This window comes from Natator depressus, chromosome 23 (genome assembly GCF_965152275.1).
Source record: "Natator depressus isolate rNatDep1 chromosome 23, rNatDep2.hap1, whole genome shotgun sequence".
Lineage (NCBI taxonomy): Eukaryota > Metazoa > Chordata > Testudines > Cheloniidae > Natator > Natator depressus.
Window position 1 is genome coordinate 19,081,931 of NC_134256.1, and position 24,153 is coordinate 19,106,083.

The 24,153-nt window shown below is 57.0% G+C and overlaps 1 protein-coding gene across 1 annotated transcript; it reads left to right on the forward strand.

The window, feature by feature from the left end:
• Nucleotides 1–6,895: 6,895 nt before the first annotated feature.
• LOC141976492 (T-cell-interacting, activating receptor on myeloid cells protein 1-like) lies at nt 6,896–16,503 on the forward strand. Its single transcript, XM_074937490.1, has 9 exons — nt 6,896–6,939; nt 7,201–7,236; nt 9,263–9,547; nt 12,780–13,070; nt 14,397–14,519; nt 15,059–15,086; nt 15,346–15,395; nt 15,921–15,958; nt 16,224–16,503. Exons 1-9 carry the CDS (start codon nt 6,909–6,911, stop codon nt 16,371–16,373), a joined length of 1,032 nt encoding a protein of 343 aa, XP_074793591.1. The 5' UTR covers nt 6,896–6,908; the 3' UTR covers nt 16,374–16,503.
• The last annotated feature ends 7,650 nt before the right edge of the window (nt 16,504–24,153 follow it).

Here is a 24,153-nt window from a genome sequence, read left to right on the forward strand (position 1 = left end):
ACAGTCAGTGGATCCATTCACAACAGAAAATTTCTGGCTGTTAGGAACTGAAACTTTCTTGATTAAATCACTTTCACACCCTTCAGTTGCAGTAAACTGCTTGCAAAGACTCCATGAGGATTCCTTTCCCTAGGGCTTTTCTATGCAACAATTCACCCCTCCCAGAAATTCTGCTCTTACCCTCTTTACCTAGGGCTTGCTCTAGAGGAACACTTTCCTGAGCAACAACAGACTCTTTCTGGGTCTCCCTTACATCCAGAATTACCTATGGCCCGTCCGGTGGATTCCTACACAATCCCCTTTCAGGCAAACTGACAGACTTCCTAGATAAATGGTCAGAAGCCTTCTCCTTCCCTTTGCCACACACAAGTTCAGGAATCTTTTCCTTCTTGCTACAGGTTTCCACACCCTCCATAGGTAACACAATCACATCACCTTCACGCTCTCCTTGTGCCCTGGCTAGGATCTCACCCTGATTAGACAGAGTTGCGACACCCTTTCCCAACCACACACGAGCAACAGGCAAAATACAAGCACCAGAATTGTCTGGTCTCTGGGATTTTACATAGACACTAACTGGATGCGACCTAGTTACAGGGCCATTCTCCTGAGCAGACACAAACTTAGGACCATTCCCTTCCTGGGCTTTAGCTGAATCCAGAACCAGCTCTGAGACAACTGCACAACGCTCAACCATCACAGGCTGCAAGGCCCCTTCTGTCTGCTCCACAGACCAAGAAGAGCCGGACACACTTTCTCCTTTACCAGACACACAGCTTGGGATCTCATTCCCCTTGTCCCAGCACACAAGGCTGGTCACAGACACCTGCTTGGAGATCAGGGTAGTTCCCTCCACAGGCAAGTCAATACCTCTGACAGGCACAGGCACGTTTCCTTCACTGTCCCAATTCTCCACCCAGCTAACAGGTAAGGTCCAGGGACACTCATCTTCCACTCTCCTCGCCTTCCCACCCTGCTGACTGGACAAAGCCATCAGATCACAAGGCTGCCTAGGCTCATCCAAACTTTCCTTACCAAGCACCTTGCCACTCCCCACAGATCCCCTCCCCTGCCTGTGTCTCCCCCCACTCAGCTGGGGTCTCAGCTCCCCCTGTGCTCAGCGCTGCCCTTGCTGTGCCAGTGGGGGTAGGCAGCGAGCTCGCTGCTTTCCTCACTGCATCAGAGCCAGCGTGAGCCCCCTCTCCGGAGTGCAAGGGCGTAGGGAGCATCTCTCTGTCCCACCCAGCCCCAGGGGTCTGCTTACAGGCAGGCAGGTAGGTAGCCTGAGCCTAGCGGCTCCTCCCTGCTGCGAGCCAGGTCATCTGCATTTTCACTGACCGTTTCCCTCTCCACCGATTGGTTCCCTGGATTCAAATTCAAACCCTTGGCCGTTACAGGAGCAGGGCCTGGATCCTGTCCCAAAGAGACACAGTCACCCCACAACAGGGTCTCGCAGCTGGTGTCCTGGAGCACCCCAAAGACCAGCCAGCCCCACCCCTCCTGGGTCTGCACAGGGATCTGGGCCATAGGCAGGGCGAGGGGCTTCGTCCCTGGGACCCTCACCCAGCTCACACAGCCCCTCAACCTCTGAGGCTGCACCACCCAGGGCCTGACAACAGTTCTCTCTGTCCCAGGATCTCGCCACCCCAGGAATGTCTCCCCATTGACCATCACCTTCCGCTCCCACTGGGGGTCCGAGGGGCCTGGCCCCAGGAAACTCCACACAGACATATAGGTTGGGGTCAGGAGTGGGAGCCTGTCCACCTCCCCACCCATCTGGCCGACAGAGTCTATGGCCTTGGGACCCAGCAAGGGAGCTAGACACCGGGGCTTTTCCGCAGGGTCCCCCTAGTTCAAATCTCCAGCCTGCTCAAAGGCAGTGAGGTGGGCATCCACATCCCCCCCCCCTTAACCCGGGGCAGCAATTTAGTCTCGAGGTTCCCTGCGGAACTGGCCCCCCGGGGTCTATCCCCACTCACCCCGGGGAGGTTCCCTAGGCCTCTCCGCTCCCCCACCGCCAGTTCATGCTGCTGCTGCTTCTGCAGCTCTTTCTCGGGCTCTCGCTGTCTCTCACAGTCCTCTTGCTCTCTCGGACTCAGCTCCAATCCCGTCCATCTCCGATCCCCGGATGGGGAACCCGATCGTGAAGACCCTCGTCTGGTCAGGGACAGGAGTCTTGGGGATGCCTGGCTACTACTCCAGCTGCTCGATTAACTGTGCTTTGGTGAACTTTCCAATGCTCAACCCTCTCTTTTTGCACAGGGTTACAATGTCCTTCTTAAGGAGATGGTGACAGACCATCACTCCGCTCTTCCCAAGTTGTTGTGGACTCACAGGCCTGTGTGCTCTCAGCTCCCCACGGTTTCCAGGGAGAACCCCTAGTGTGCCAGCCCTTCTCGAGGTCACCACCTCTTTGCCAGGGTCGAGCTGCAGACTCCTCCGCCCCTGGGACCGCTCGCTGCAGTCCCCCGGGGGACCCTGTTACTGCAAAAGTCCTTTTCTCTGGTCACACAATCCTAGGGGTTAACCGCCCCCTGAAACCGTCTCTCTCTGAATCTTCAGCACGCCTAGTCCCCATCAATCCCCCTTTGTTTTACTGCTCCCCAGTCACTTACTGCAGGAAGCGCCATCCACGGGGTGCAGTAGATCCCACCGCTGCCACCAGTTGTCACGGAGTGCCCGGGCGATGCTCTGGAACTGCTCCCCATGAAGCCAGTCAGGACTCTGGGGCAGTCGCCTTCCGGTGAGCAGCCTGTCCGCAGGGCAAACAGCTCACACGGCTTCCACCTTCCTGGGTCTGACCTCGGAGCATTCAGCATCCTCTGCCCCTCCGTGTGCTTCCCACAGCGAGACCGCTCAGGCGGGGCTCCTGGGGAAGCCAGAGGGTCCTGCACCCCAACTTCGCAGTCAGACGGGACTCTCAGCCAGCCAGTAAAACAGAGGTTTATTAGACGACAGGAACATGGTCTAAAACAGAGCTTGCAGGTGCAGAGAACAGGACCCCTCAGCTGGGTCCATTTTGGAGGGCAGTGAGCCAGACAACCACGTCTGCCCTTCACTCCATGTCCTAGCCAGCCCCAAACTGAAACTCCCTCCAGCCCCTCCTCCTCTGGGCTTTGTTCCTTTCCCAGGCCAGGAGGTCACCTGATTCCTTTGTTCTCCAACCCTTTAGCTCTCACCTTGCAGGGGGGAAGGGTCCAGGCCATCAGTTGCCAGGAAACAGGGTGTCGGCCATTCTCTGTGTCCAGACCCCTGCACACACCTGCCCTCTAGGGCTCTGCAGTGATCATACACCCTTACCCCACCACCTAGATACTTAAGAACTGCATAAGGGAAATTGAGGCACCCCCACAATATTCGGAGGAACCATTAAGAACAGTCCCACTTCGTCACACCGGGCAAGGCTAAATAGCAGCCTCGTCGCCCACCCAGGGATGCCAAAAGCTGTTGCCAGCACCCAGTGCCGAGAGGCAAAACAACAACAGGGGTTCGTTACCCGGTATGCGTCACCCAATAATCACAAAGGGGTGGAGAAGCAGAAAAGTTTATCTGCAGCTGCAAACAAGGTACAGGGAGATTAGAATCTCAAATCTTGCACCCAGAACAGGAAGTTACACAGGCTTTTATACATCCTTTCTTCAGCATACTTATCCAATCGCAAGCTGCCCTAAGTATCCATATAGCCAGCCAATCCAGTTACCAGCTAGTTCCCTTGTTCTCTGTATCATTTGTTAAACCATACATAAAGCTGCTTTATTCAGCATTGTTCTTCCATATCTGCCCTGTTTGGCCTTGTTTAGTTTCAGGCAGTCTGACTCTGCAACATATTGTTGCAGATCCTCAGCATAACTGCTGCGAGTGCCTCCAGACTGGGGGGGGGGGGGGGGGGCAAGGACACCTGGGCCTAGTGCGAGGGGGCTTCATCAACACTTGTGGTCTTCATCCCCTCAAGTTACCTAGTGGCCATGCCCCAGTGTCCCCAACAACGTGGAACCATTGTCTGCCGTTGCCCTGACGGAGGGAGGGGCGAGTGATGACACGGCTTACAGGGTTGGCTTACAGGGAATTAAAATCAACAAAGGGGGTGGCTTTACATCAAGGAGAAACAAAAACTACTGTTATACAGAATGGCCCCCTTAAGGATTGAACTAAAAACCCCAGGTTTAGCAGGCCAATGCTCAACCCACTGAGCTATCCCTCCCCCTGCTATTCTGGGCAGGACTGAATCTCCATTAAACTTTTCAAGGTGCCCCTGACAGAGCTCACTGAAACGATTGTTGGCCGTTGATTTCATGGAGGGAGAGGGGAGCAAAAGAATACAAAACAAATCTGGTCTATTTCTTGTTTTGATCCACTCCATCTATCTTCTACATCTTTGGCTGGCAGAAGACGGTGCAGTAGGACTGCTAGCCATCCTCAGCTCCTGGCTGGTCGGCAGAAGACGGTGCAATAGGGCTGCTGGCAGGACTGAAGAGAAAGACCTGCTCGAGTCACTCCTATTTCAGTCCCTGCGGCCATGTCTGCCCAGAAGCTCCTGACCAACCTTACCGAGGTGGCCAAGAGCTCCTAGGACATGAGGACGATGGTTATCAGGCCTATGCACCCTTTGCTGCCACAAGGCAATGAGCTCAGCTGTGTAGCAATGCAGTCCCGCATCTGCCAGCGCCCAGGAGACATAGGGTGACAGTGAGCTGAGTGGGCTCCATGCTTGCCGTGGTATGGCGTCTGCACAGGTAACTCAGGAAAAAAGGCGCAAAATGATTGTCTGCCGTTGCTTCCACGGAGGGAGGGAGGGAAGGGGGGGGCCTGACGACATGTGCCCAGAACCACCCGCGACAATGTTTTTTGCCCCATCAGGCACTGGGACCTCAACCCAGAATTCCAATGGGCGGCGGAGACTGCGGGAACTGTGGGATGGCCACAGTGCAACGCTCCGGAACTCGACGCGAGCCTCGGTACTGTGGAAGCGCTCTGCCCAGTTAATGCACTTAATGCACTTAGAGCATTTTGTGTGGGGACACACACACTCGACTATATAAAAACGATTTCCAAAAACCAACTTCTATAAATTCGACCTAATTTCATAGTGTAGACATACCCTTAGCCAGCCAGTAAAACAGAGGTTTATTAGACGACAGGAACTTGGTCTAAAACAGAGCTTGTAGGTGCAGAGAACCGGACCCCTCAGCCAGGTCCAATTTGGGGGGCAGTGAGCCAGACAACCACGTCTGCCCTTCACTCCATGTCTCCAGCCAGCCCCAAACTGAAACTCCTTCCAGCCCCTCCTCCTCTGGGCTTTGTCCCTTTCCGGGGCCAGGAGGGCACCTGATTCCTTTGTTCTCCAACCCTTTAGCTCTCACCTTGCAGGGGGGAAGGGCCCAGGCCATCACTTGCCAGGAGACAGACTGTCGGCCATTTATGTACACTGGCCCTTTGCTCTGCAACAATTACACCCCCTTATCCCACCACCTAGAGACTGAAGAAATGCATAGGGGAAACTGAGGCACCCCTACAGTATTCAGAGGAAACATTAAGAACAGTCCCACTTCGTCACAGGGACACAGGCCAGGGGGCAGAAAGATGGGGACAGGGACATGAGGGCACACGGGATGGTGGGACATGTACGGGGGCGGGGATACAGGCTGGGGGGCTGAGGATCTCAATGCGTGAATGTCGGGGGTGGGGGGTGAAGGGTAAACAAGCTGGGGAGCCAGAGCTTGGGCATCCGCTGGGGGTGGGGGAGGGGAGTTTCTCTTGAGCTCTGTCCCTGTTAACTTGCCCCCTCCCCTTTCTGGGGGGCTGGTTGGCTCCCCCCTACCCCCCGTGTCCCTTTTGCAGCATCTTGAGGTGAGCTCTGCCCTGGGCCCTGAGATGCGCAGACCCACTGCCCCGGGTATGGGATCGGGAAGGGACACGGGGTCTTTCACCTCTAGGGGGCTGGCTCAAATCTGCGTCCTTTTCTCTTAGCACTAGACCCCACCCCCCCAACAAGAGCCAGGAGAGAACCCAGGAGTCCTGACTCCCAGCCACCCCTACCCCCCAATCACTAGACCCCACTCCCCTTCCAGAGCCGGGGTGTAGAACAGGGTAGATGCCGGGCATCAGGTTTTCACAGAATTTCACTGGCAGTAGCAGAAACAGGAAGCAAGCGCCGGCTCTGGCCAGACTTCCCCTTTCCCAGATTTATCCACTCCTTCTTTATCAACTCAGGATCTACATTTACCCCTCCCTCCCCTGCTCACAGGGACCAGAAACCACAACTCCCACCCCCCTCAAACTCCCCTGTTGTGTCTCTGTGTCACATCACTCAGCTAAGAACGGCGTGTGCAGCGATGGTACCTGAGAAGGAGGTTGGCCAGGTCCCTCCACCCTCATGCTCCAGGGCTGGGGCTGGGCCCAGCTGGGTCAGGAAGGAATCTCTGTCCCATTCCTTGGGAGAAGGTTTCTTTGTGGGGGGCACTGTGTGTGTGGGGGCGTAGAAGCCCTCCTCTGCTCTGAGCTGCTGCTCCAGGGAGGCTAGACGGGCCTGTTGGAAAAGCTCAGGGCAGCCTGGACACCTCTTGACACCTCCTGAGATTCCCCTGTTCCCAGCTGGTCCCCGGAGTGGGCAACTCCCATGTGGGGCTGGGGGGTGCTGGGGGGTGGCGTGGGACCAGGCAGCTGCAGGAGGGGATGTGGTTTGCTGGGCGTTGCAGGGAGCTGGCTTTGCTCTGACCGCGGTAGATTTGGGCTGGAGATTGCAGAGAAACCAGCTGATGGGGAAGAAAGGGGCCGAGCGCATCACGGGCTTCCTGGGGCTGCAGCCCCCAGCGCAGTTCCTCATTCTGCTCACACTCGGGCCTCAGGCTCAGTGGAGCTCAGCACTGGGGTGTTGGTGGCAGCACTGAGGGGCCCCCCACTGCCCCATCATGGCGTCTGCTCTCACCGTCCTCTTCCTCGGTAAGTATCAGAGACAGCCAGGGCGTGTGTCCATGTGGGGGGTGGATCTGAGACCAGGGAGTGTGCCCAAGGAGGGGGAAACTTAGACCAGGGCGTGTGCTCATGGAGGGGGGATCTGAGAGCAGGGCGTGTGCCCAAGGAGGGGTGGATCTGAGACCAGGGTGTGTGCCCATGGCGGGGTGGGGTGGGGTGGAAATGAGACCAGGATGTGGGATCCAGTTGCTCTGGGATCTGGTCACTAACGAGCCGTCTCCTCTCCAGGCTGCTGGCTGGCCGGGCACAGATGGGTGTGGGGAGGTGAGTATCAGTCTGGAGGGAGGACAGTAACATCAAGGATGGGGGAGGGGATCTGAGTCCTGAACCTTACCCAAAACTCAACACAAACTCCCCCTGGGCGCTCAGACCCATCCCAGTTCTTCTCTGCCCCGCCCCACCAGGGAGTAACTAGGAGCCGACTCTGGCTCCCAGGGTCTGACAAAGCGGATGGGAACCATCCACTGGTTCAGTGTCCTGCCCCCCAAGGCTGGGAAGATTGCGGGGCGGGGGGGAATGTGGATTTATTTCAGCTCATACAAACGCTAACAGGGCCCACCCGTGGGCTCTAGATCCCCTCGGGATAACCGAAAAGTTCATGGTCAGCGCAGCCGTGGGGGAGAACCCCCCCAGATCAGCCCCCACCCCAACACCTCTCTCCCCTGCACTCACAGCCGCCCACCCCGCGATCCCAAGGCCTGGGGAAAGGTGGGTCTCTGCACTGATGGGACGCTCAGAGCCAGGCTCTGCCCTGAGCCCAGCAGAGGGGACAGAGTCACTGGGGGGTTCCCCAGCCGGGGGAAGAAGCAGCCACTGGACATTCAGGGCTGAGGGAGGGGGGATCCCTGCCCCAAGTGGGAGCTGCAGAGCAGGGGGGTCTTTCCCAGGTAACACATCAGTTAGGGGGTGACGGGCGGAGCTGAAGGTTATAAACCTCACTGGATAGTAGAGACTTGCACAGTCCCCTACAAGTCAGGGGTGGTGCTGTGTGTAAGCGGGGGAATGGTCCCGCTATTGCGGGGAACTTTCCTGGCTTATACCCGCCCCGGTGGGATTGGCTAGCGAAAGGATCTGAGTCCTCGCTCCCATTCCCTTTACCCAGCGGCCTGCCTGACCTGGAGGGCTCCCCTTCCTCCCTCCCGTGTGGCAGAGTCCTCGTAACCTCGGCAAGGCTGAGCCCCAGATTCCCGGGGGGCTCGACCCCCAACCTTGTTGTGGTCACTTCAGGAAGGGGCGAGGGTGTCCCCTCTCCCGGGTGCTCTCTCTGCGCTGGACGCTTCCTTGACCCCCTGATCATTACAGACAATTTATTACACAAGAATCAATTTTTAAAAATAAGGAAAAAAATGGGGAAGGTGAAAGGAAAACCCGTCACCCCGCTCTGTGGCCCGGGGACGTCACAGCCAGCGTGTCTGGGGCTCCGGTGGCTGCAGCTCCGCTCCCAGGACAGGGCTGCTCTGTGGGCTGCTGCTTTGACTCTGCTCCCAGCAGGGACCTCCTCCCCGGGCTGCTGTTCTGGCCCCTCTGGGTGGCCCGTCTCTGGGTGCTCCCAGCTCAGCTGGGCCCCTGCTTTCTCCTTAGCTCGGCCCCCCTCTGTCTGCCCCAGGCAACTCCAGCTCACCCAGAGGACGGGAGCCCCTGGATTCCTGACTAGCCCGCTGGCCCTGGCAATCAGGCTCACCTGCAGCGTTGGCCTCTCCCCATTGTTCCTGGGGACTGTTGGTCTCAGGGTCCTGGATTCCCATCGACCCTTCCCCTTGGTGCTGGGAGCTAGCAACCAAAACACCCCGAGTGAATGTCAGTAAGGGGACAACAGCCCCGTTACATGTGCACAGAACCCAGGAGTCCTGGCCCCCATCCTCCCTGTTCTCCCCACTATACCCAACTCGCCTCCCAGAGCCAGGGACAGAACCCGGAGTCCTGGCCCACATCCTCCTGCTCTCCCCACTAGACCCCGCTCCCCTCCCAGAGCCAGGGACAGAACCCAGGAGTCCTGGCTCCCAGCCCCTCCCAGCAGAGAAGCCAGGGCGTGAATGGACCCCTAGAGACTGGACTGGCGTGTCATCCACTTGGGAGCAGAGCTTTGGGCCCCCAGGGTCTGGGGTTGCTCCGTGTCTCATGCTGTTAACCCAGGGCTCAGAGGAAACTCTGGGCCCCTGTGGAAAGGCATCCAGGACCCCATCCCCAGGGCCGCCGGGTCTGACCCCCCACGGAGGCTGCGTGGTGGGGACGGGCCCCAGTACTGGGTGACGGGGCCTGCGTCTCACGGCCTGTCTGCTTCCCCCTGCAGAGCCCAGCCTCCCCAAACCCAGCATCTCCCTGAGCCCCAGCTGGGGGGTCTCCCTGGGGGGAGCCGTGTCCGTCTGGTGTCGGGGGCAGCGCCAGGGCATGCGGTTCGTGCTGAATAAAGAGGGACGCCATTTCCCACCTGTGGCTTCGAACGGGTTGGAGGCTGTGTTTCACATCAGCAACGTGAGCCGGGAGGACGGCGGGAGCTACAGCTGCTCCTATCAGAACAGATCGGGGTCAGCCCCCGCATCGTCCCCCAGTGACCCCGTGGAGCTGGCGGTGAGAGGTGAGGGGCCCGGCACGGTGTCCCCGTTCCCAGCCCCACCCCCAGCCCGATCCTCACAGGTGCTAATGCGACACTCAGAGCCAGGCTCTGCCCTGAGGCATGACCCAGCAGTGGGGATGCCCAGCCAGGGAACGGGGACGGAGTCACTGGGGGGTTCCCCAGCCAGGGAAGAGCCGCAGTCCCTGGGGACTTGGGGCAGGGAGGTGACTTTAACGCTGCCCCTTGTGCGTAGGAACCGTGAGTCGCTATTTAATCCCGTGATCCCCTCCCCTCTGTTCTCCTGGCGCGGCCACAGACTCTGTGTGATGGGAGCACATCGCGGTTTTCAAAAGTGTCCTTCTTTGTCGGGGGGCCTCAATCTTGGGGGATCTCAGACTGACCGCCCACAAACCAAGATGCCCACAGTCAGTGGAGACCTCTGCAAACACTGGCCTCAATAGCACTGGATCCCTTGTGTTGGGGGAGCATGTAGGGCCCCTGCCATGGTCAGGACCCCGTTGTGCCAGGCGCTGAGTAAACACAGAGTGAAGAGACCGTCCCTGCCCCAGGGAGCTCAGGAAGGAAAGTGAATCTGACTGTGACTCAGTTTCCCCCTGCAGAATGGGGATAAAGATGCCTCGCTGCCTCCCAGGGGGCTGACTTCCTTTCTGTGTGGGGCTCAGGCCCTATAGTGCCAGGCTCCAGAGAGCAGCCTCTGAGTCGCCCTGTGCTCAGCGGGAGGGGGGAGATGCAGTGAATAAGGCAGGGGCCACACACGGCGTATGAGGACCCCAAGAACTAGGCAGCCATGGCTCCATGTGTGTGGAACTGCAGCCCAGGTCACAGGGCCAGGTTTCTGGGTCAGGGGGACTCTGGAATCTGGGAGAGAGTCTCTGCCAGGGGGCCCCTGGATCTGCCCATGCCAGGGCCAGACGGGGAATCATCGAAGATTAGGGTTGGAAGGGACCTCAGGAGGTCATCTTGTCCAACCAACTGCTCAAAGCAGGACCAACGCCAACTAAATCATCCCAGCCAGGGCTTTGTCAAGCCGGGCCTTAAAAACCTCTAAGGATGGAGATTCCACGACCTCCCTAGGGAACCCATTCCAGTGCTTCACCACCCTCCTAGTGAAATAATTGTTACGGGTTGGGTCACAGAAACCCCCTTGGGGCTCCCAACTGATGTGCCAAGACTACTTCTGCCCCTGCCCTCATTGCCAGCTTGGGACTCCAGAATCCTACCTGGCTGCGCCAGACGCGCTTGCCGGCCAGAAACACAGACCCAGGTCTGAACCACGTCCCACAAGCTACAAGCTTAACTGAGAGCAGCTTACAGAAGTGTTCCTGTCTTTAACACTCAGATGCCCAACTCCCAATCAGGTCTAAACCCCAAATAAGTTTGTTTTACTCTGTATAAAGCTTATACAGGGTAAACTCAAATTGTTCACCTTCTATAACACTGATCGACAGATATGCACAGCTGTTTGCCCCCCCATCCCCCAGGTATTAATACATACTGTGGGTTAATTAATAAGTAAAAAGTGATTTTATTAAATACAGAAAGTAGGATTTAAGTGGTTCCAAGTAGTAACAGACAGAACAAAGTGAATTACCAAGTAAATTAAAATAAAACACGCATGTCTATGTCTAATCAAACTGAATACAGATAAAAACCTCACCAGTTCCAGTAAGCTTCCTTTTACAGACAAATCCCCTTCTAGCCTGGGTCCAGCTATCACTCACATCCCCTGTAGTTACTGTCCTTTGTTCCAGTTTCTTTCAGGTATCTTTGGGGGTGGAGAGGCTCTCTCTTTAGCCAGCTGAAGACAAAATGGAGGGGTCTCCCACGAGCTTAAATAGACTTTCTCTTCTGGGTGGAGAGACCCTCCTCTCTCCTATGCAAAGTCCAGCTACAAAATGGAGTTTTGGAGTCACCTGGGCAATTCACATGTCCACGCACGACTGAGTTCCTTACCAGCCATGCCACATTCCTGGGAAAGCCCAGATGTGGACTGGCATCTCCAAGTTCATTGTTGGCTTAAGGGCTTCTTGACTGGGCACATACTGAGAATAGTCCTTTCTCAGGAAGCTGACCACCTGCTTCACTAAAACCTACTCAGAATCAAACAAGTACGCAGCCAATACTCATAACTTTGAATACAATAAGGACACATGCATACAAATAGGATGAATAGATTCAGTAGGTCATAAGCTTGACAAAGATATGTTCGCTGTGGGAAGCGCAAGGAGGGGCAGAGGATGCTCTGGAACTGCTCCCCATGAAGCCAGACAGGACTCTGGGGCAGTCGCCTTTCTGTGAGCAGCCTGTCTGCAGGACACACAGCTCACACAGCTTCCACTTTCCTGGGTCTGACCTCGGAGCATTCAGCTTCCTCTGCCCCTCCATGTGCTTCCCACAGCGAGTCTGCCCAGGCGGAGTCCTGGGGAAGCCAGAGGGTTGTGCACCCCAACTTCGCAGTCAGACGTAACTCTCAGCCAGCCAGTAAAACAGAGGTTTATTAGACGACAGGAACATGGTCTAAAACAGATCTTGTAGGTGCAGAAAACCAGATCCCTCAGCTGGGTCCATTCTGGGGGGCAGTGAGCCAGACAACCATGTCTGCCCTTCTCTCCATGTCTCCAGCAAGCCCCAAACTGAAACTCTCTCCAGCCCCTCCTCCTCTGGGCTTTGTCCCTTTCCGGGGGCAGGAGGGCACTTGATTCCTTTGTTCTCCAACCCTTTAGCTCTCACCTTGCAGGGGGGAAGGGCCCAGGCCATTAGGTGCCAGGAAACAGGGTGTCGACCATTCTCTGTGTCCAGACCCCTGCACACACCTGCCCTCTAGGGCTCTGCAACGATCATACACCCTTATCCCACCCCCTAGATACTTAAGAACTGCCTAGGGGAAACTGAGGCACCCCCACACAATTCAGAGGAAACATTAAGAACAGTCCCACTTCGTCACACATATATACATTGACAAGTATATTTTCATAGAGCCTTATGGGGGCACCGTCACAATAGTGTTTCCTAATATCCAAAGGAGACCTCCCCCACTGCAACCTGAGACCATCGCTCCTTGTTCTGTCATCTGCCCCCACTGAGAACAGCCCAGCTCCATCCTCTTTGGAGCCCCCCTTCAGGGAGTTGAAGGCTGCTATCAAATCCCCCCTCACTCTTCTCTTCTGCAGCTGGAGGCCGGGGCTGGGTGGGTGCCTGGGTCTGGCTCTCACAGCCTGTCTCCTATGCGCAGATCCCAGCTTACCCAGACCCTCCATCTCTCTGAGCCCCACTGGGGTCACCGCCCCAGGGGCGGACGTCACCATCCGGTGTCAGGGGCAGCGCCGGGACGTGAGGTTCTTCCTGCACAAGGCTGGAGACCGGGACCCGCCGCGACACATGGACCCTGCTGGGGACGGGGCCGAGTTCCACATCCCCACCGTGGGCCGGCAGCACGGAGGGAGCTACAGCTGCAGCTACCGGCCCCCATCAGAGCCCTTCATCTCCTCGGACCCCAGCGACCCCGTGCAGCTGGTGGTAGCAGGTGAGGGGCCCGGCTCCACGTCCCTGATCCCAGCCGGACCCTCAGAAGGTCGGCACCCAGATGGGATGCTCAGAGCCAGGCTTTGCCCAGAGCCCTGGGACTCCCGTGGAGAGGGAGCGGGGACAGTGTCACTGGGGGGTTCCCAAGGCAGGGGGAGCAGCAGCTCCTGGAGGTTCACAGCTGAGGGAGGGGGGATCCCTGCCCCCAGGAGGAGCTGCAGAGCAGGGGCCTTTCCCAGGGGATGCTTCACTGGCTGCCCCCGCACTGGGGATGCACAGAGGAATCAGGGCCCAGGGGCTGCCCAGCCAGCTCCGTCCCCAGCCACAAACCCCCCTCCCCGGGACTGACAGTGACGATCGATGCTGAGTCACAGGCAGAGTTGGATTAAGGTTTCCTGGGGCCCTGGGCCAGAGCAAGGAGGAGTCTCTCCCCAGCTTTTCACCTGCGCTCCCTCTCCTGTCCCTCCTCCTCAGCCTGCGGCCCCACCACAGCCCCACCCCTTTCTGCCCCTTCCCCGGTCCCGCCCTATTCCGTCCCCCCACTGCAGCCCCGCAACCCATTTACTATTTTCTGCCCCCCCCCAATTGCGGCCCCAAGACCCGAGAACTCTATCCCACCACCCCAGCCCAGGGGTGCAGCGGGGAGTGAGAGTCCAGTGTGGGACCAGGGGAGAATCTCTTGAGTCAGAGATTATGGGGCAGTTTCCCCCAGTGGTTGCCGAGGGGGAGGGATGGAGGCTGTTCTCAGGAGCAGTGACTCCCCCCCCCGCCGAGGGATTTGGAGGGGAGCGAAGCCTCCTGCTCAGACACGAACCCGCCCCACTAAGAGGGCAGACGGAGGCCCCCTCTGGGGGCAGCTGGGCCCATCAGTGGCCATGGAGGGGGGTGCCCTGAAGATTCCTGTGAGGCTGCCAGGGGCAGCCAGCATGGGAGGCGGGATACCAGGCTAGATGGGCCCGTTGGCCTGAGTCAGTGTGGCTATGAGGAAGGGGGTGAAATGCCTTAGAAATGACGGCCAGGCTGGATCTTACAGCTCCCCCAGTGCCGTGCTGGGGCAATGGTCCCAGCTCTGACCAATGGGGTGAACGCCCCCTACTAAGCCCCCGGCCCACTGCAGCCCAGCACCCCCTAGCACTACAAATCCCCCAAATCTTGCTTGATCTGACCCCACTAGATACCCTGGGTCCCCCCAACATCCTCCCCATAGAATTTTCTCCTGGCTGTCCCCTGCGGTGTCCCAGCCCCTTGGGTGCTGCCTGGGGTGGGAGGGGCCGGGGGGGAACAGAGCAGCCTCTCCAGGCACTCACGGCCTGCTGCTGTTTCCCAGGCGAACCGGGACCTCCGGCACTTCTGTGTCTGATCAGCCACATCATCGCCGGGGCAAGCGCGGCAGCCGCCGGCCTCCTCCTCCTCCTGGTGGCCTTCCTCTGCTTCCGAAAAACCCGAGCCAGTAAGTGCCCCACCCAATGAGGAAAGGGTTAAACCTGCCGCTAAGCAGGGCAGGATGGTGCTACGGCTTGGATGGGGGACGGTGCTGGGAAAGCAAGGAGTGGGGTGGGGGCTCAGCCGGGGGTTCTACTGCATGGGTTATCCCTGTACACACACATCTGTCCCACCCCAGAGGGGCCACATCTCAGGACAGGCTGAGGGGTCCCCATATAACCACTCCCTTTGCCCCACCCCAGAGGTGGCCGCATTTCAGCGCCGGGCGAGCGGTCCCTTTATTAAGAGCCACCGACACCGTGCCTCTCTGGTACGTGGGGTGCCAGGGGAGCCGACCTGTGGATCAGGTTTGTTATAGCGAGTCACTAAGGAGGGAGGATTAGGGACAGGAAAAGCCCCCCGAGTTAATCTGCCCCGCCCCTGGCGCATGCTACAGTGTTGTGCTGCCCCCCACCCCTGCTGCCCTGTGCGGGGTGCATGGCCGGGCGCTGGGACTGAGGGATCCCGATCTGCTCACGGGGGATTCTGGTTTTTGTCCCTCTGCAGGAAAAGGAGCTGCACCGAGACCCAGCAGGTAAGAACCCGGCTCCTCCCCCTCCCAATCGATCTGCTGGGGTCACAGGGCTCCTGGGTTCTCTGCTTCATCTGGGAGGGGAGTGGGGGTCTAGTGGTTACAGCAGGGAGGTGTGGGTGTGTGTGTTGGGGGGTGAGCAGGAGTCCTGGGTTCTAGGGAACTGGGTTCAGTGTGAGGCAGGATGGGGGGCTCTCTGGGTGTGTTGGGGAATCTCTCCGCAGTGGGAGGATGACATTTACAAGGGGATTGTCTCTTTTAGCGCCAGCCCTATGGGGGCATTAAAGGCATCGGCTCAGCAAGACCCCGTCTGTGAGTAACACACCCAAGGGGGTACCAGGGTGGGGCAGGACCCCAGGGAGGGACGGGGCTTGTGGGGGCTCCACCCATATGGGGCAGGGTCTGATTTCCAGCTGCTGCTGGGCGGGACTAAGGAGGGGGTCCCAGAGGTAGCCGGTGTCAGCTGAGAGTGTTGGACTCCCAGGAGCTCCCTGGGGCCACCCTCCCTTCCCGCTCTAGTTCCCCATCCACTCCTGGCTCCCAGCCCCCTGCTCTAACCACTAGCTAGACCCCACTCTCCTCGTGAGCCAGGGCGAGAACCCAGGCCTTCTGACTCCCAGCCCCCCGCCCCCGCTGTAACCCCCTTGACATCTTTGTGACTCAGTTTTCCTCTCTGTAACTCGGGGCTAATGACCCTGGCCCATGGTGTGGGGTGGGGAGGGGATGGCTCTGCCAGGCTCTGACTCCCCAGGATGGATGTGCGGGGTCGGAGCTGGGTGTGGGGTCCTGCTCTGGGCCAGCCGGGGGTGCAGCTCAACGAATGTCTCTGTTCCGCAGACTCCTCTATCGACGAGGGAAAAGAGCCACAGACCCTGGTAAGTGTCCCCTGTTCCCCCATGGGGCCTGACCCAGCAACCTTGCCCCACATGGGCCCCAGCAGCCCCCTCACAGACCCCCCCCCACAAATACACCTTTCCTGGCACACTCAGTGGCTTGGGGTGGAGGTCAGGCTGGTAGGAGAGTGGTGGACTTATGTATGTGTGTGTGTGTGTACCCTGTGCTGTGTGTGTGTTGGGGTGTTGGTAGATTCACACACACACTCACACACACCCCAGTGACTCTCTCCCCTCCCTGCCCCAGGAGCCCGACCCCAGTGCCCAGGGACTCACCTACGCCGAGCTGGACATCCAGGTGCTGCAGGCCAAGCGGGGGAAACCGGCCCCTGCCCCTGAGTCTGCCCAGCCCAGCGTGTACGCCGCGATCAACAAGCCCCGGGGGGCCCCGCAATGAGAGCCCCCTGCAGCCATGGGGCACCTGGCCCCAGGGGGGGACAGACTCACCCCCCCTGCAGCGCCAGCCCCAGAGAACTCTGCTTCTAAGAAGATTTAGGGGAGACACTGCCCTCCCCCCGCTACTGTCCCATCCCATCGAGCTGCTGGCCCCCTGCCCCGTCCAGACCCACATGTAGGGCCGGTGTGGGGGGCTTCGCACCGGGAGGGGGAGAGGATGTGCCAAGGCTGTCTATGTTATTTTGCATCCTGTTAATCTCCAGCTTTGTAATAAACACAGAACCACAAACCAGCTCCCCTGGGCCCCAGCTGTGAATGTGTCTAACACCTGGGCGAGATGGGGTGGGGTGCGTGGGCTGGTTATACAGGGACCCCTCGCCTGGCGCTGGGTTGCAGCTCCTCTGGGGAAGGTCGTCCATTGGGCAGGATGCCGGGGTTCCCACCCTGACTCAGGGCGAAGCTGCAGAAGGGTCTGTGATGCTGTACAGAACTCCAGAATTTGCTAAGCAATAAAAAAGGCATAGTCAGCCAGTTATTTTAGATATTTTAAGTTGACGTAAGACAAATTTTAAAATAAAATTTTAGAATAAAAGAAGGAAAACTGTATTTTCAAATTATACAAATAGATGGTCTCAAATTACTTCGGCTGCAAATAAGGTAACTTTCAATGGAAGTGTGACACGGCCATGTGCAACGTTGCACTCTAGGTGTGTACTACAAGGTCTGGATTCATCAACCCGTATCTTAGCACTCAGGTGGGTGCTTTTTTTATTATCTTGGGGAAATGAGAAGCCCAAGCCCACAGATAGATAGATGCAGAATAAGGAAAATAGAAACTCCTTTTCCACCATGAATATTGATTGATAAAAATCTCCTTCCTCAGAAGGTTTTAAGGTCAGGCTTGACAAAGCCCTGGCTGGGATGATTTAGTTGGGGATTGGTCCTGCTTTGAGCAGGGGGTTGGATTAGATGAACTCCTGAGGTCCCTTCCAACCCTGATATTCTATGAAGTGGGACTGTTCTTAATGTTTCCTCTGAATACTGTAGGGGTGCCTCAGTTTCCCCTATGCATTTCTTAAGTCTCTAGGTGATGGGATAAGGGGGTGTAATTGTTGCAGAGAAAGGGCCAATGTACATAAATGGCTGACACTCTGTCTCCTGGCAACTGATGGCCTCGGTCCTTCCCCCCTGCAAGGTGAGAGATAAAGGGGTTGAAGAACAAAGGAATCAGGTGCCCTCCTGGCCCGGAAAGGGACAAAGCCCAGAGGAGGAGGGGCTGGAGGGTGAATCGGTTGGGGCTGGCTGGAGACATGGAGTGAAGGGCAGACGGGATGTCTGTCTCACTGCCCCCCAAAATGGACCCGGCTGAGGGGTCCAGTTCTCTGTACCTACAAGCTCTGTGTTAGACCATGTTCCTGTCATCTAATAAACCTCTGTTTTACTGGCTGGCTAAGGATATGTCTACACTATGAAATTAGGTCGAATTTATAGAAATCGTTTTTATATAGTCGATTGTGTGTGTCCCCACACAAAATGCTCTAAGTGCATTAAGTGCATTAACTGGGCGGAGTGCTTCCACAGTACCGAGGCTCGCGTCGACTTCCGGAGCGTTGCACTGTGGGTAGCCATCGCACAGTTCCCGCAGTCTCCGCCGCCCACTGGAATTCAGGGTTGAGATCCCAGTGCCTGATGGGGCAAAAAACATTGTCGCAGGTGGTTCTGGGCACATGTCGTCAGGCCCACACTTCCCTCCCTGTCTCCGTGAAAGCAACGGCAGACAATCGTTTCGCTCCTTTTTTCCTGAGTTACCTGTGCAGACGCCACAGCATGGCGAGCATGGAGCCCGCTCAGATCACTTTGGCAATTAGGAGCACATTAAACACCACACGCATTATCCAGCAGTATATGCAGCACCAGAACCTGCCAAAATGAAACCGGGCGAGGAGGCGACGTCAGCGCGGTGATGAGAGTGATGAGGACATGGACACAGACTTCTCTCAAAGCACGGGCCCTGGCAATGTGGGCATCATGGTGCTAATGGGGCAGGTTCATGCCGTGGAACGCCAATTCTGGGCCCGGGAAACAAGCTCAGATGGGTGGGGTCACATAGTGTTGCACGTCTGGGATGATTCCCAGTGGCTGTGAAACTTTCACATGCATAAAGGGCACTTTCATGGAACTTTGTGCCTTGCTTTCCCCTGCCCTGAAGCGCCAGAATACCAAGATGAGAGCAGCACTCACAGCTGAGAAGCGAGTGGCAATAGCCCTGTGGAAGCTTGCAACCGCAGACAGCTACCGGTCAGTCGGGAATCAATTTGGAGTGGGCAAATCTACTGTGGGGGCTGCTGTGATGCAAGTAGGCAACGCAATCGAAGATCTGCTGATATCAAGGGTAGTGACCCTGGGAAATGTGCAGCTCATAGTGGATGGCTTTGCTGGAATGGGATTCCCTAACTGTGGTGGGGCCATAGACGGAACCCATATCCCTATCTTGGCACCGAAGCACCAAACCAGCGAGTACATAAACCGCAAGGGGTACTTTTCAATAGTGCTTCAAGCACTGGTGGATCACCAGGGACGTTTCACCAAGATCAGCGTGGGATGGCCAGGAAAGGTACATGACTCTCGCAACTTCAGGAACTCTGGTCTGTTTCAAAAGCTGCAGGAAAAGACTTTCTTCCCAGACCATAAAATAACCCCTGGGAATGTTGAAATGCCTATAGTTATCCTTGGGGACCCAGCCTACTCCTTAATGCCGTGGCTCATGAAGCCGTACACAGGCAGCCTGGACAGCAGTCAGGAGCTGTTCAACTACAGGCTGAGCAAGTGCAGAATGGTGGTAGAATGTGCATTTGGATGTTTAAAAGCACGCTGGTGCAGTTTACTGACTCGCTTACACCTCAGCAAAACCAATATTCCCATTGTTATTGCTGCTTGCTGTGCGCTCCACAATATCTCTGAGAGTAAGGGGGAGACATTTATGGTGGGGTGGGAGGTTGAGGCAAATCGCCTGGCCACTGGTTATGCACAGCCAGACACCAGGGAGGTTAGAAGAGTACAGGAGGGTGCAGTGCGCATCAGAGAAGCTTTGAAAACCAGTTTCATGACTGGCCAGGCTACGGTGTGAAAGTTCTGTTTGTTTCTCCTTGATGAAACCTGCCCCCCCTTTGGTTCACTCTACTTCCCTGTAAGCTAACCACCTTCCCCTCCCCCCTTTGATCACCGCTTGCAGAGACAATAAAGTCACTGTTGCTTCACATTCATGCATTCTTTATTAATTCATCACACAAATAGGAGGATAAATAGTTGGATAATAAGATAGCCCGGGAGGGGTGGTGGAGGAGGGAAGTACCGGGTGGGGTGGCGGAGGAGGGAAGGACAAGGCCACACAGCACTTTAAAACTTTAAAACTTATTGAATGCCAGTCTTCTGTTGCTTGGGCAATCCTCTGGGGTGAAGTAGCTGGGTGGCTGGAGGCCCCCATCCACTGCATCTGGATGAGGAGGCTATGGAACTTGGGGAGGAGGGCGGTTGGTTACAGAGAGGCTGTAGCGGCGGTCTGTCCTCCTGCTGCCTTTCCTGCAGCTCAACCATATGCTGGAGCATATTAGTTTGATCTTCCAGCAGCCTCAGCATTGAATCCTGCCTCCTCTCATCACGCTGCCGCCACCTTTCAGCTTCAGCCCTCTCTTCAGCCCGCCACTTACTCTCTTCAGCCCGCCACCTCTCCTCCTCGTCATTTTGTGCTTTCCTGCACTCTGACATTGTCTGCCTCCACGTATTCGTCTGTGCTCTGTCAGTGTGGGAGGACAGCATGAGGTCAGAGAACACATTTCATAGCGAGTGCATTTTTTTTGACTTCTAATCTTCGCTAGCCTCTGGGAAGAAGATCCTGTGATCCTTGAAACACATGCAGCTAGTGGAGAAAAAAAAAGGGAGAGTGGTATTTAAAAAGACACATTTTATAGAACAATGGGTACACTCTTTCACGGTAAACCTTGTTGTTAACATTACATACATAGAACATGTGTGCTTTCGTTACAAGGTCGCATTTTGCCTCCCCCCACCGCGTGGCTAACCCCTCTCCCCACCACATGGCTAACAGTGGGGAACATTTCTGTTCAGCCACAGGCAAACAGCCCAGCAGGAACAGCCACCTCTGAATGTCCCCTTAAGAAAAGCACCCTATTTCAACCAGGTGACCATGAATGATATCACTCTCCTGAGGATAACGCAGAGAGATAAAGAACAGATGTTGTTTGAATGCCAGCAAACATACACTGCAATGCTTTCTTCTGCAATGATTCCTGACTACGTGCTACTGGCCTGGCGTGGTAAAGTGTCCTACCATGGTGGATGAAATAAGGCTGCCCTCCCCAGAAACCTTTTGCAAAGGCTTTGGGAGTACATCCAGGAGCGCTTTATGGAGATGTCCCTGGAGGATTTCCTCTCCATCCCCAGACACGTTAATAGACTTTTCCAGTAGCTGTACTGGCCATGAATGCCAGGGCAAATTAATCATTAAACACGTTTTTAAACCATGTACACTATTTAAAAAGGTACACTCACCAGAGGTCCCTTCTCCGCCTGGAGGGTCCAGGAACCAGCCTTGGGTGAGTTCGGGGGGTACTGGCTCCAGGTCCAGGGTGAGAAACAGTTCCTGGCTGTCGGGAAAACCGGTTTCTCTGCTTTCTTGCTGTGAGCTATCTACAACCTCATCATCATCATCTTCCTCATCCCCAAAACCTGCTTCCATGTTGCCTCCCTCTCATTTGACGGAGTCAAAGCACACAGCTGGGGTAGTGGTGGCTGAACCCCCTAAAATGGCATGAAGCTCATCATAGAAATGGCACGTTTGGGGCTCTGACCCGGAGCGGCCGTTTGCCTCTCTGGTTTTCTGGTAGGCTTGCCTCAGCTCCTTAAGTTTCACGCGGCACTGCTTCGGGTCCCTGTTATGGCCTCTGTCCTTCATGCCCTGGGAGATTTTGACAAATGTTTTGGAATTTCGAAAACTGGAATGGAGTTCTGATAGCACGGATTCCTCTCCCCATACAGCCATCAGGTCCCGTACCTCCCGTTCGGTCCATGCTGGAGCTCTTTTGCGATTCTGGGACTCCATGATGGTCACCTCTGCTGATGAGCTCTGCACTCACCTGCAGCTTGCCACGCTGGCCAAATAGATTCAAAAGTTCACGGGCCTTTTCCTGTCTACCTGGCCAGTGCATCTGAGTTGAGAGTGCTGTCCAGAGCAGTCACAATGGAACACTCTGGGACAGCTCCCGGAGGCCAATAACGTTGAATTGCATCCACACTACCGCAATTTCAACCCGGCAAGACTGATTTCAGCGCTAATCCCCTTGTCAGGGGTGGAGTAAAGAAAGCAATTTTAAGAGCCCTTTAAGCTGAAAAAAGGGCTTTGTCATGTGGATGGGTGCAGGTTTAAATCGATTTAACACTAGTGAATTCAACCTCAACTCCCAGTGTAGACCAGGGCTGAGAGTCACGTCTGACTGCAGAGTCAGGGGGCAGGACCCTCTGGCTTCCCCAGGACCCCGCCTGGGTGGACTCGCTGTGGGAAGGGCACAGAGGGGCAGAGGAGGCTGAATGCTCCGAGGTCAGACCCAGGAAGGTAGAAGCTGTGTGAGCTGTGTGTCCTGAAGACAGTCTGCTCACAGAAAGGAGACTTCCCCAGAGTCCTACCTGGCTTCATGGGGAGCAGTTCCAGAGCATCGCCCGGGGGCTCCATGAGAGTCCCACCCCCCATTCTGTAGTTCCCTCACGTCCCCCCCATCAGGTCCCCATCCCCCCAATTTTGCCCCCTGTCCCATGTCCCTTCACCACCCTTGTGTACTCTCATGCCCCTGTCCCCTACCCTGTTCTGCCCTATCCCCATCTCCTATCCCCTCACACACCCCAACCTCCCTCCCTGGGGCAGAGGGGGGTGTGGGGTGTTGTGGGGGCAGGAGACTGAGGTGAAAGAAAGTGGGGGACCCAGGACTGAGGGGGCAGGAGTAGGAGGGGGTCAGTAAGAGGGGAAGCTGCCGAGGGGTGGAAATGGCAGCTGCCTCCTGGGAGACTGTGACGAAGTGGGACTGTTCTTAATGTTTCCTCTGAATAGTGTGTGGGTGCTTCAGTTTCCCCTATGCAGTTCTTAAGTATCTAGGTGGTGGGGTAAGGGTGTGTGATCATTGCAGAGCCCTAGAGGGCAGGTGTGTGCAGGGGTCTGGACACAGAGAATGGCCGACACCCTGTTTCCTGGCACCTGAGGGCCTGGCCCTTCCCCCCTGGAAGGTGAGAGCTAAAGGGTTGGAGAATAAAGGAATCCGGTGCCCTCCTGGCCCCAAAAGGGACAAAGCCCAGAGGACCCCACCTGGGTGGACTCGCTGTGGGAAGCGCACGGAGGGGCAGAGGAGGCTGACTGCTCAGAGGTCAGACCCAGGAAGGTGGAAGCCGGGTGAGCTGTGTGTCCTGAAGACAGTCTGCTCACAGACAGGAGACTTCCCCAGAGTCCTGCCTGGCTTCGTAGGGAGCAGTTCCAGAGCATCGCCTGGTGAGTCCGTGACACCCCCCAACTGCGGCCCCAAGACCGGAGAGGCTCTGTCCCCACACCCCAGGGGCCCAGTGGGGAGTGAGGGCGGCAGCTCCGCCGCTCTTCTGGGCTCGGCGGCAATTCGGCAGCGACTGCTTGGGGTGGCAAAATTGGTAGAGCCGCCCCTGGCTCCAGGGGCCCCCACTGGCCAGGGCCCCTGGGCACACAGGCCCCATAGGCCCAGTGGCTGATCCACCACTGGTTGCAGAGAGTGGGGGGCGATCCCTGTGTCACTGTTTCAGCCCCTTCCCCCGCCCCGACAGACGCTGGTTCTGTTCCTGCAGGGGAAACCGACACGTTCACGGTCAGTGCAGCCCTGGGGAGAACCCCCCAGATCCACCCCCAACAGCTCCCTCCCCTGCACTCACAGTCCCCCATTCCCAAGGCCTGGGGAAAGGTGGGTCTTGTGTGACTCCCGCCGGTCACAGACTCTATTTCCGACCCCGGGGCGGGGGGCAGAGCTGCAGGGGGCCACTGGTCAGGCTCCCTGGCTGGCCCCAGGTGGGGTGGGGCGGGGCAGGTGATCTCTCATGCAGCTGGGTCCTGAGCTATGTATGGGTGAACCCCCTGCCCCCGAGCCCCATGGGCAGGGAGTGCCAACCCGGGTAGGGGACAGACTCCCAGAGAGGCTGAACGAGGGATCGACTGAATTGGGGTGGAGGGGAAGCGGGGGGCTGTGTCTCCCCTGTTTAACTCCTGTCTCTTGTCGATAGCAGGGTTTGAATTTCTCAAATCCACCATCTGGGTGAGCCCCAGCAGGGTGGTGGCTCTCGGGGGAAGCGTCACCATCCGCTGTGAGGGTTGGCTCCCAGCCCTCCCAGCAAAGAACCCAGGGAATGAATGGACCCTAGAGACTGGACTCTGTGTGATGGGAGTTCATTGCAGTTTTCAAAAGTGTTCTTCCTTGTGGGGTGGCCCCAGTCTTGGGGGATCTCAGGGTATATAGGGTCCCAAGAACGAGAGAGCTGAGGCGCTGTGTCTGTGGGGCTGGGAGCCCAGCTGCAGGAGGGGATGTGGTTTGCTGGGCGTTGCAGGGAGCTGGCTTTGCTCTGACCATGGTAGATTTGGGCTGGAGATTGCAGAGAAACCAGCTGATGGGGAAGAAAGGGGCCGAGCGCATCACAGGCTTCCTGGGGCTGCAGGCTGCAGACTGAACCCTGGCACAGTTCCTCATTCCGCTCGCACTCGGGCC